Genomic DNA, 12,427 nt, shown 5'->3' with positions numbered 1-12,427 from the left:
TAAAGAGCGGCACCACACCAGAGGTGCTCTTCATATGGAAGCATTTACAGATGCACAGATGTGGGGATTTAGTGAGCAAACAGCAGATGAAAGACTAAACAAAAGAGATCAGAGAACATCTTCTTTGGATTTTTTCTATGGGCTTGGTTCACTAAAGCACAACTTACACATCAAAAGCCTGTAACAGCAGCCATGTTGTGTCTATCATACACAGATAGCAATGTGCTCATGCTCTGTAGGTGTGATAAGCAATCCTAATGTGGTGCAATGTAGGAGTGAAGAGTAAATGGAGTGGGATCTGCTATTACCACCAAAAAGTTCAACAAAGGGAAAACACAATGAGTTTTAAACGTGACTGGGAACACATACTGGTATGTGAATTCTAATAATACAGCATTGCTGAACAGGGGCAGGCTCATATCTTCCTCCCTGCAGACTTGACCATATGGTCAAGAGAGGAAGGGAGAGGAGAGGGGAAGTGTTTCCCCCTTTGAAAACAGGAGGAGAGCACCGCATGAATGGGCTCCATATCACACAACTCCACATGCATCAGCTGTTTCTAATTCAACACATGACAGTATAAATAGCTCACGCAGCCCAATGATGTATTAAATTCCTGACATGTTTGTCCTCCTGTTTATCTTTGCAGACCATAACATAAGGAAATGGGAGGAAGAGAGGGAGGAACTGTGCGTGTTATCAGAGTCTGGCATAGTGCAAAAAGGGAGGGTCAGCTCTGTCAGGCAAAGCAGGGAGGGAGTGCCTGATTACATCGACAAGCAACTCTGACTCAACAGAGACTGAAACGGGTGATGGGACAAACACACTATGATGGAAGTGAAATAACCAGACTGACAGACACAGTGCAGCGTGGGGGTGGGGGAAAGCGCCACAAAGAGACCCCACACACGCATTCTCCTAAACTCCGCTATCTTCTCACCGCAATTACTATAAATGAGAAAGATAGTTCAAACTAACTACACATCACTGAAAAGGACCACAGAACTTACAACCGCTTCCCCTTCCGCTTATACTGAATGAGTCAACTGCAGGCACTGACGTGCTGACAGCTACATGGAAATAAAATTAAGAGAAGAGAGAGAGACGTGTCTCTACCAGGCATGATTGCTATCACTGCACAGAGCAGACTGACTGATGGGGATGGGGGTGGTGGGTCCACCTCACGTACAGAGTTAACCCGAGCAAACACAAGTCAGCTGCTCTCGCTCCTAAAACTATGCTAGGATAACACACATACACACACAGAAGGCACTCTAGGAATGCCAACACTGCTATTCAGATGTGTACAGACAGGAGTTCAAAAACCTACTGTGTAACCATCGGAGATATGGTGTGGTCTATGTGAGCAGGGAAAAAATGTTCGGCCATAAAATAAGTTAGGGACAGACTAACAAAACGGTGGTCCAATTTCAAAACAACCTCCGATCAGTGGCTGTCACTGTTAGTTTTACTAGATACGGTCAAATGTGCCGTAGGATCTAAGTGTCTACAGTGTGACAAGGAAAGAACGGATTGAAATAATCCAGGTATGCCATCAGCCATGGCAGAAGGCTGATACAGCACGTCTGTCACCATCCCAACCAGTATGACCCGATTCTCCGGACGAGCGTGCCACGGCTCTTTCTGCTAGCTAGAGTTAGCGCACAGCTAACGCGGCTAACAAAGACTAAAACAAAAGGCAAAGCTTAAAAGCTACAAAAATTACGTTTTAAAGTTTAACACTTACATATACTGGTAACGGCCACGGATACCCAGCGGGTTCTGCTCCAACCGGCGATTTGAGCTTGAGCTCCAGCTTTTCTCCCATCCTACACTTCACGGCGGCTTGGCTGTGGTGGATAGCTAGCTAGTAACTGCTCTCTGTTAGCCAGCTGGTCGGTTAGCGAGGGACTTACAACGAGAACATTTTGTAAGAAAAACGTTCAAACGCGTAAAATTAAAAAAGACGTCGACGCTGGTTACGTGGCAGATACACTCACGATGCGTTCAAGTGTATAACTGGATATGACTCGCTGTTCTATTTTAAATAAAATGCCTTTTTTATGCCCACTGGCAATAACACCGATTCCGTATCGCCGCCATCTTGCCCGGCATGAATACTTATGGCAAGGGGCCACTGGCAGCGGAGGGGACGCAGACGTCACTGAGCCAGCTCACGAGCAAACCACCCCTTCCCAAGCTGCGTGAGAACACCGATAACATCACCACTTTTTTCCATATTAACGCAGGAATATTTACGCAGAGCCGGCAGATACATGATAAATGATAACAGTTCGTTTTAATATAAACGCTAAAAACACATTCGACTCTATTTCTCAACATAATACACTTTTATTTACCCATAAATTATAAATATAAATTATAGCTTTAATTAATTAAATATAACGCAAATAACAATGCAACGAGTACTAATAAGCACATTCTGTTTTACACAACATAATTAAGGACACGTTTTTATGTACTAGGTGTTGTTATAGAAAGTTTATATACAAATAAAATGTAAAGCATTGGAAATGAGACCTAAATATTATTTTACCAGCCTTTAATTCAATTCAATTTTATTTATACAGCGCCAAATCACAACAACAGTCGCCTCAAGGCGCCTTATATTGTAAGATAGATCCTACAATAACACAGACAGAGAAAAACTCAACAGTCATGTGACCCTGTATGAGCAAGCACTGGGGCACAGTGGGAAGGAAAAACCTCCCTTTTAACCGGAAGAAGCTGGCTGAGGGAGGGGCGGCCATCTGCCGCGACCAGTTGGGCTTTATTAATTACTTAATAAAAACAAGTCCTAATTTAAACAATAATTTCGATCTCCTGAGCTGTAATTAGATGAGTTTAATCAAATTCTGCAAAAATATTCTGTTTTTGGTTTGATATTACTGAAAGTGTTCCTCATGAGAGGAGCCGCACCAAGGCTCACTTTCACCCTCATACGCCCAGCTTAGGGTCACAACAAGGGCATACTGCCACACACGTTTACATGCTGTTATTTACAATACTGTGCAAAAGTCTTGAGCCACCCATCGTTTCTTTATATTTTGTTTCTTGGAATTCTTTAGAGTGGTCTTGAACAATGATTCGTCAGGCTTAAAGCGGTCATATAAATGGACCATTGTGTTTTTCTTTCCACAGCAGGTCTCAGTGCAACAGCTGTTAAACGTTCGCACACTTGCATCAGTACACCTGTGTCATCTGCACACACTTGCATTTTGAACCAGTGGCAATACCGAAGAAGATCATGAACATAGGCTGTAGATTAAATAATAAGGGCTCTTACACATATCCCTGAGGTACACCAACTGTAAAATGCAGTTTGCTCATTTCCTAAGAACAGCTAGAAATGTGTAGGGTTGTATTTTGGAATCTGTATCGAACTCAAAGAGCTTTCCAACTGTTTCTCTGTCTCTACTCGGGGACTCTGTCTCCCAGTGCTGATGTTTTGGAATTTTAATTAGGTCTTTAATACTACTACTGATAATAATAGCAACTATTTTCCTTTGTTATCATTATCTATTTGAAGACTACACCTTGTTAGTTAATTTGAGCACAGATCTGTAGCTGACTATAGGCAGGAACAGAGATGTGCAAACACATGCAATATCAGCAGCCCAGAGTCTGGATCAAAGGCCTAAATGAAAAACTCTGTCAGTACAATATTTACCAAAGATTGCTGTTATTCACAAGACTTACAGCTTTGCCCAGGAGCCTTAAACATCTGCATGTAAAGACTTTAAACGGCCCGAGGAATTTCATTTTTTTATATTTTAAAACTAGTAAGTCGGTTGGCTGGAAAACAGTTTTATAGAACAAAACCAGCTGTTTGATATGTATGACGGAAATACAGAAATATTTCTTAAGGAAGTTCTTCAGTATTTATGCAGGCAAGTATCTACCTACGGCTCTTTATCAAACAGTTGTTTATACACTTCTGTGCACTTGCAAAACAGTTAAACATGGATATGATGTGTAAGAAACTGGGCACATCTCATTCAAAATTGATGGTGTAGTTGGGGAGCTAATTATAGTAAAATTGTTTTTTACTTTATTGCATGGCTGTGAAGTGTCCACAGTGAGTGATGATTTATAATGGACTGTGTGGTTGAGGAAGGGTTGGGTTACTACCCGGTCACCATATCATTTTCATAATCTGTTTGCCTGTCTTTTTGTTCCCATGCAGCACGATGTTTGCTGAAAAACAATACAATGCACTGAAGGATGTGCAGAAGCATCTATACTACTGTAGTCATGTGAACTGAGGGCGGTTATGGGAGAGACATTTATACTTTCATGGGTTATGTTGCTGTATTTTTTATTGAATGAGAAATTACATGTGAGGATAAGTGGATGAGCGAGTACATGGTTTAAACGAAAGAGAGCGAAGAGAGAAATAACCTCAGCTCATTCACAGAAAAGTTGGCTGATTCAGCTCAACAGAGCCAGCATTGTTTACAAGAAGGTTCAGTCATCTGTAGCCTGAATGTGAACCGAGACTGTAGTTCAAATTTCTGGCCTTTAGCCACAAAACTGCACGGTACCAGATAGACTGACAGGCTATGGTATCTTGATTTTGAAAGCATTAGATCCAAGCAAAATAGCTATGCCTGGTGAAGTGGGATGTTTCTATTATACTCAAAGAAGTCATATATTACCATATAAATGGGAATGTGTCTGCCTGGTGCTAGATGTGTCTTTTGCCAACTGACGATGAGGATGCAGCATCTGGAAGAAGATCAGCAATGAAGGAAGGAACCTCCTGATATTAGAAATGACCCTGAAGGTCAGGCAGTCGATATGAAGCAGAAACCCGTCCATAATAGAGGAGAAGACGCAGCAAGCTGCAAGTTTGGCTGGTGCTGCAGAATGAATAAGAGATAATCAAGATGGTAAACTCCCAGATCAAAGAGCACTCAAGAGAGTATTATGGGAAAACTAGCTTTCCCTGGTGGACTCTGTGGTTAAGACACAAAAAAAATAAAAATAGAAATTTCAGTGAGGCGAATGCAGCTGGTCAAAGCTTGAAGGCTTAGCAGATGTTTATCGCTGCTTCACGTTCGCCCGTTTTGTCTGAAACCATTTGCACTAACCCTCTCATGAATCTGAGAGATGAGACTTTTCACACCTATGTCAGAGCAGACTTATAGTGCCAACTTTGAGGAACCACTGATGCATTTCAAAAATGCAACTTCCATCACACACATCAGCTGCTAAAATCAGCAATGTTTCAGCCGGACTTAGGTGTGAAGACACTTTCTTAAACAAACGTTCAGCTAATGGTAAAACAGCTTATTTGTTTTTAGAATCCTCATTAGCATGAGCTTTAGCTGTAGCTATTATAAGTGTCCGTATACTTAAAGGAAACCAATTATGCTCATTTTTAGACTTCATATTTTCATTCCTGGACTCTGTATGCTCCTTATTTATCTTAGCAGCCCCTCAATCCACCCAAAGTAACCAGCGGTTACCATTTGAGGGCTCCGAGTCCACCCACTGTCAGAAATAAACTGTTCTAGCTGCTCCGTTTTTAAGGTCAACCACCCTTCTTCTGCTTGGCTGCACTTTTTAAACGAAAGAAATAAACACCGAGTGGGTGGGGCTTCCTCTGCTCACCTGGTTCTATTAAATTCAATATAATTTTATTTATACAGCACCAAATCACAACAACAGTCACCTCAAGGCACTTTATATTGTAAGGTAGACCCTACAATAAATACATACAGAGAAAAACCCAACAATCATATGAACCCCTATTAGCAAGCCCTTTGGCGACAGTGGGAAGGAAAAACTCCCTTTTAAGAGGAAGAAATCCCAGACAGAACGAGGCTCAAGGAGGGGCGGCCATCTGCTGCGACCGGTTGGGGTGAGAGAAGGAAGGCAGGATAAAAGATGACTCAATGACATCACACAGAGCGGAGGGCAGAAAAAGCTGGTCAGAGCAGTGTGACGGTGGAACTGCTGGCTCACATGAATTATCTGTCTTTGAAACTCTGGCCACCTCTAATATTAGCATCCACCACTGCAACAGTAAGGAAAGCATAATAAAGCCTTATAAATTAATCAATTATGTCATGCCCTCGAGTTTAATGCCAATTACCTTCAATAAGAGTCAGCCCTTTATTTCAACTACGGCCTACATTTTCACATGAAAGCACTAGCTCGCTCTGTTAGCACAGAATCTGAATAGAAGCAGATCCCTCTGCAGTTTTCAGCACAGAGAGAGGGGAGGAGAGACCTCTGTGTGTAAACATGTTTGTGTATATGCTGCTGTATGTTGAGGAGAGGGGGAGATGGCAGCTTGCCACAGTGAACTCTCTGACCAGCCCCCCTCCCCTCTAGCTCCCTCAGCAGCTCTGAGGCCAGCTTCGGGATGAGAGCCATGCGCAGCGAGGCTCAGGCACAGCTCAGCCCAGCCAACTGGAACACAGTCGCTATGTAGATTTCTGGGATCTTTCACAGTGTGTCAGATTACAGCGAGCCTCGTCCTGCGCTGCCTGGCTGGAGCATCCTCTGCTCACGCTGCCATGCCAAGGCCTTTTTGGGATCCACGTTTAAGTGTCAGCAAACACACATTCACAAATTATAAGAGGATGCCAATTAGACACAAGACACACGTAGACTACAAAGTGGAAGCTTTTAACTACTTCCCCTTGCAACCAAATGGATCCCCGAGAGTGTTGCCGAGCACACGTAAGGGTTTACCGACGAAGAGAAACAAAGAAATCTGGGACACCGCATGGATCTAAATATTTCTAGTTAATCTGCTGCCTTCATGGACAAAGGCGAGGCATGCCAGGACTGTGTGGAGGCTGTGGAACCCAACAGTGTGAGGCTGCTGCCATCCAAAGGACAGCTGCTGTATTACAAACCAGTTGATTCAGTAATAAATGAGGATTTCCTTAATTAGAGAAAGTGCTTCAGTAATTTGAACTTCCACAAACATGTTTGAAAAATGACTTCATTATCTGTATGATTAAATATTCCTGACCCCATGTGGAAACAGCAGGAAATGTAGCACCATTACAATAAAGGGCAACAACAACGGATTCAGAATTTCACAAATAAAGATTTGAAAGAATTTTATTATTGAAACAAAGATCATCTCAGTCCCAGTCCCTTATGGTTTTCAAAAAGCGTGCTTTGGGTTTTAGCGCCAACATTTCATGACTGTCCTCCAAAGCCCTCTTTGCTTATACAGCAGCATGTATATACTGAAGGGAAAAGAAAAAGGGAAAAAAAACCTATACAAACAGATCATTTTGGCACAATCAACTCGTACATGGTAATCCTGTGCTGGCATATTATTACCAGTTTGCTTTCCATTGGATCAAAATATCTTTCACTGAAACTCATTCACGATGGATTTTGACCAGAGAGGGAAATACAGTAATCATGTCTGAATCTTTGTAGAAAACAAGGTACAGTAAGAGTGACTGAAAGTCTTTGTTAAAAGGTGTAACGCTCGGTGTAACGCTCGGTGTAACGCTCGGTGTAACGCTCGGTGTTGATACCAGTAACAAAACATTCCTCCTCACAGACTTCCGAGTCCCAGATCCAGCCTCGGTCTGAACCCGGCAGCGTTTCTAAGCTCTGAACTTCATGTAGTGTTTGCATTAGGAGCAAGATGAAAATCTGAAACCTGACAAGTCCAGTGCGAAGCTCTGACCTCTCTCACAGGGAAACACTGAAGAACTTCCTACTGGATGGTAAATCATAGACAAAATTAATGAGAACTGGAAGCGGGGAATTCTGTGACAAGTTCCTTTGCCAACATTTGGTAGAGCGTTTTGTGTCATCCCACTCAGTAAGCACTTTGGTATACATGCTGGTCAGAGTCACGTCTACTCAATTACATGATAATACAGTCGGACTAGGCCTCAGCGTGGATTTTAATATCCTTGGGCAGTTTTTTTTCTTCAAGTAAAGATACAAAGACTGTTCATTGTAACTCATTCATAAAGCATGCACTCGGATGGACAAAGAAGTGTGTCGATTGGACAAAACCCCAAGGTAACAGCAAGATCAGAAGAAAAAGTGCAGATTCTCCATATTCACGTAAAAAGATCGATATAAGAAACGCACTTGCTGACGGCGCTCGACGTTTCTCGGGCATCTCGACTCGATGCTGACCCGGGAAACTGATTTTTTGGGTCGCTCCCTGTAAATACTTGACATCACACTTGAAAAAGGCAAAAAGTGGTCCTCCTCTGAGCAGGAGGTCCACCGGGCTCCACTCGGAAGATGAACAAAAATGGCTTCATCTTAACAGTCGTCTCAGATGGACTAGCATGCGGGAAGATTAGCAGACAAAAACAAAAGTAAACGTGATCTGAACACAACTGAAAGTGATAATGGTGCACGAGCCAAAACTTCCGAAACGCCCCGGAGATGAAAAGAAAAAGGCTGTAGGTCTGCATCCCGTCTGCTTCAGCTTACAATTCAAGGATCTTCCGTAGTGCGAAGAAGGGTAACACTGACACCGAGCTCCTCAGAAAACTCGGACACATTCTGTTGCTACAAAAGCCGTAATAAACGGGAAAGACGATTCATTAACAGCAGAGAATAGTTTCTCACTGACGCAATAACTGAACCACAACTTAGGACCACCGCAGGAACCGAGCTCGGGAGTTTGTCCTGAAGGACCGCAAACCCGAGCCCCCCCCTCCTTTAATACGCGTGCATATGATTTTAGAAACGAAAAGCTGAACGCACAAACCCGCGTGTGACCGTGCGCACCGGTTTCAAATGAACAGTAATATCTGCATCTCTTTAAAAGAGATAAATAAAGAGAATAAAGTTATCCCAAAAGACTGACAGACGGGCAAGGCAGCTTCTGGATAAAATACAGGCAGACATTCAAAATGTGAGAACAGAAGTTTTGAAGTACTGATACAGAGGAGTGTAAAACAGACTCATCCCCCATTTTAATATCCAAAATAAATACAAAGAAATAGGTTCGACATCTCAACCATTCATTTTTCACTAAGTGGGGAAAACTTTTTCATCATTCGTTCAATTTTTTCTCAACTCAAAAACAAATTCATTGCATTTGGCATTCAATCTGCAGCTTTCATCTCCGTGTCCCTCCTGTTCCCAAAGCAGGAAAAAGAATTTGGAAATCTCCCAAGAACGTGGCAACGTTTCCATGTTTGACACTTTCACATCTCTGAACTATAAGCAGGGTGTGTAGAAAAACAGACCTGCACAGAGCCAATTTTTTGGGATGCACACCAGGCTTCGCCTCATCTCCACAAAAGAAAAAACAAAAGAAAAACAGAGCGTGTCCCGCTTAGTTCCCACTAGAGCCTTTGGCCCCGATGAGAGGAATACTCCCTTCATGGCAATTTTTTTTCTTCTTCTTTTCTCCCCACACAAGCAGAATCTGGAGCTTTCCACCATCTGCTCGGCTTCCAGAGATAACAGGGAACACAGTCTAATAACCACTTTTAAAGTTGCTGTTGATCGTACTCCGCAATGAGTTTCTTAATGTGCGCCAGTTTGTTGTGTAGATATTCACAGCGGTTCTTCTCTTGGCTGTAGTTTGGATTAGTCTGCGATGGAAAAAGCACAGCGTCAGAATCTGATAAACCGCTCACACACTTCATCATCAGCGTCAGTCAGAGCCACAACCTACCTTTTTTATTTTACGATACTCTTGAAGTATTTGATTGTGAACCGTCTGTTAAAAGAAGGAAAGCGTTTAAGTCATTTGTCTTCACATTAAAGGTAAAAGCGTCGTGTTTATTATACGGTTACTCGTGGTGCCGTGGAATCTTTCGCGTCTCTCTCGGGGTATTTACCTTGTACTTGTCTGTGCCGTGTTGGAGCTGTTTCAGCTCATTATCAAGCACCGTGAACTGCCGGGTGATGCCCTCTATTCGAGCATGTAGTCCCCGGTACTCGCTGTACTCAGCGTTGAAATCATTTTTATACCTTTGACGCTGCTCCGGAGAGCTGATCACTGTATATTTCCTAAGGAGACGAATACAGAAAAAAATATTACTGAACAAGAAGAGCCAAAACTACCAAGGACACTCCCTGTCTGGGCAGCATTTACTTTGGATTTTCTTTGTTTTTTTAAAATGTACTTTTACATTGTCTGCAGTAAAAAAAAAATCCAGATGACACAACACACAGCACAGTTGTAAGAGTCAGAGTTTCTCAGTTATAAGGCTTTTGTCAGTTTTCCACAAATAAATCATCGAGTTGACCTCGAAGACCTCAGTGGATGCGAGCCAAATTTGAGTGCATTGTTAACATGACCCCAACGTTTTATAAGAATTCTTTCAAAACTGTGTTTACAGACAGAAGGACACACAAACTTTACCAGAACCCAGAAATATAACCTCGCTGGCCTCGGTAATTAAAGGATTTTTAGAAAAGTTCCCACAGTGCACATACAGGACACCTGAGCTATTGAGTTCAAGTTGTGAGGAGTGAGAAGAATCAATATCGGCTTTAAAGTCTGACGCTGCGGGAAAAGTGCAACTTAAACCATAACCCAAAATATGTGTCATCACGTCTGCGTTCATGTTTGAGTTGTGGCTGTGAGGAGGAGGAGTATAATTTTTGTGTCTCAGCCACAGCTATGGAGCCGGTTGGCAAAAGGACGAAAAAGTAATGAGCGCTTTCTGAACACCAGCACGCACCCGTCTCCTTTACGTCACGTCTCACCACCAATGGGACAGTGAACTATCTCCTCTCCTCATGTGTGACTCACGGTGGAGGCCGTCTCATTTATTCTGATGAGTTTAACAAGAAGAAGCTTGTCAAAACTTGAATACTCACAATAAATAGTCTGCCACTTCAGGTGAAGATGAAGGAATACTGGTACTGTTACACATCCCATTAAGATCTGAAACGAGAATACGCATTTGAATAATCTCAATGTGTCATCTGTGCAGGTCTCTGATGCAAAAGCAGAGAAACGTCAGTATGACTGGTATTTGTGTTTAACTATCGTCTGTTTTCTGCCAGTGAAATTAACAGGCGTGTATTTGAGGCACAAACTCGAACAGCAGGGGTCTCAGTTTGTTCGATAAGAAATGGACTCGTAACATGATGCATCACCTACTCACAGTGATGACTAACTGGAGAGCATCCAAATATCAAGTATCACTTTTATTCAGAAATCCACATCTAACGCAGTAAAATACTGTGTGTTGCTCTCACCTGTGCTTCTGTGTGGAATACTGTTGCTTTTGAGGTTTCCTAGGCTCGTCTCACAGGCTCTATTAGGCTCTGGCACACACTCGTCACGACTTTTCCTCTCGTTTTCCTGCTCCTTCTCCCTCACCTTCTCTTTATCTTTGCTCTTCTCTTTGTCTTTATGCTTTTTGGACTTCTTTTTAGACTTGGTGTTTAAGGAGGAAGAGCTCTTGTCCCGCGGGGCCTCCAGGACCGTGTGTCTGGGGGAAGATGTTTGAGGGAGCGAAGGCGGCTGACTGAACCTCTCGGGCACCGTCGATTCCTGAGAGTCACAGTCGCGTCCATTGTTGCTGGAGTCATTGCTGACGTCCGACAATGCTTCAAAAGGACGGGGGATGTCGAGCATGGGCAGCTGCTGGGAGCCGGACGGCGTGCCGCCATCTGGCGCTGAACCCACCACTCCCGACTGCGCGCTGCCTGCATCGCCTCTGCCATTGGAAGAGCTGATCTTGCCATTAACCGGGGGTGTTGCAGCCTTGCTAGCGAGGTGCGATATCCTTGGCTTTTTGTTGGCGAGTGGGTCGATGAAGTCGGCAGCGGGCCGTTTCTGGCAAAAACAAAACTGTTTTAGTTTCCTACCTTAAAACAGCGTTTGATATGAAATACTGTTCCAGGTGAAATCAGACAGGGGAGAGACTCTAATGAGAGCAGAAAGCAACATAATGAAAACGACAAAACTACAGAGTATTTGAGGAAGAGCACTCTTAGCAGCAAAGACACAATGATGACTGTGCTTCCTTTTCACAGCAGCAGAGATTAGATTACAGACAGCCCTGTTTGACCCAATCCACTCTGAAGACTTTGGGAGTGGCAGACTCGATGACTTTGTTTGCTCTCCTCACTTGGTGGTGTGAAACAAAGGCAAAGAGCCAGTGAGGAGCTCAGCTTGAACCTCCCAAGCTCTTCTAATCTTCTCCACACAAAGCACCTTTGACACCTGAGATCAAAAGTCTCCTGAGATGACAGCCGGAATGAAAAGACTTCTTTATGATTAGCCATGATGGAGGAGGCTAGATTTTAAGTTTCATGTTCATCAGTGTGGATATGCCTTCCCATTGTACTGTAGCCTGATTCAGACCAGACCCAGCTCAGGTTTATGCTGCATTACCTGCTGTGATTCTGTCTTTTTACCAATGCAGCTAAAAATGGAGCCTGGAGGCCTGTGTGTGTGTGTATTCATATCTTTGTGGGGACC

The 12,427-nt window shown here is 43.2% G+C and overlaps 2 protein-coding genes across 4 annotated transcripts in view; both read right to left on the bottom strand.

Annotated features, from left to right (window-relative positions):
- dot1l (DOT1-like histone H3K79 methyltransferase) overlaps positions 1–2,115 on the bottom strand; it is a 28,545-nt gene extending 26,430 nt beyond the window's left edge. For all 3 annotated transcript variants that reach the window (XM_035907438.2, XM_006790340.2, XM_006790341.2), the window contains exon 1: positions 1,748–2,115. In XM_035907438.2, the coding sequence (XP_035763331.2) occupies positions 1,748–1,828 (81 nt within the window). In that variant the 5' untranslated portion in view covers positions 1,829–2,115. The remainder of the gene's footprint in view (positions 1–1,747) is intronic.
- Positions 2,116–7,086: 4,971 nt separating this feature from the next.
- ell (elongation factor RNA polymerase II) overlaps positions 7,087–12,427 on the bottom strand; it is a 34,802-nt gene continuing 29,461 nt past the window's right edge. The window contains exons 8-12 of the mRNA XM_006790339.3: positions 11,197–11,779; positions 10,813–10,879; positions 9,825–9,996; positions 9,659–9,703; positions 7,087–9,575 (exon numbers count right to left, since the gene is read on the bottom strand). Coding sequence (XP_006790402.1) covers positions 9,471–9,575; positions 9,659–9,703; positions 9,825–9,996; positions 10,813–10,879; positions 11,197–11,779 — 972 coding nt within the window. The 3' untranslated portion in view covers positions 7,087–9,470. The remainder of the gene's footprint in view (positions 9,576–9,658; positions 9,704–9,824; positions 9,997–10,812; positions 10,880–11,196; positions 11,780–12,427) is intronic.

The sequence above is a fragment of the Neolamprologus brichardi genome, chromosome 23 (genome assembly GCF_056152115.1).
Source record: "Neolamprologus brichardi isolate AB-2024 chromosome 23, ASM5615211v1, whole genome shotgun sequence".
Classification (NCBI taxonomy): domain Eukaryota; kingdom Metazoa; phylum Chordata; class Actinopteri; order Cichliformes; family Cichlidae; genus Neolamprologus; species Neolamprologus brichardi.
The sequence above is the reverse complement of the archived record's forward strand: the minus strand, read 5'-3'. Positions and strand labels throughout refer to the sequence as shown.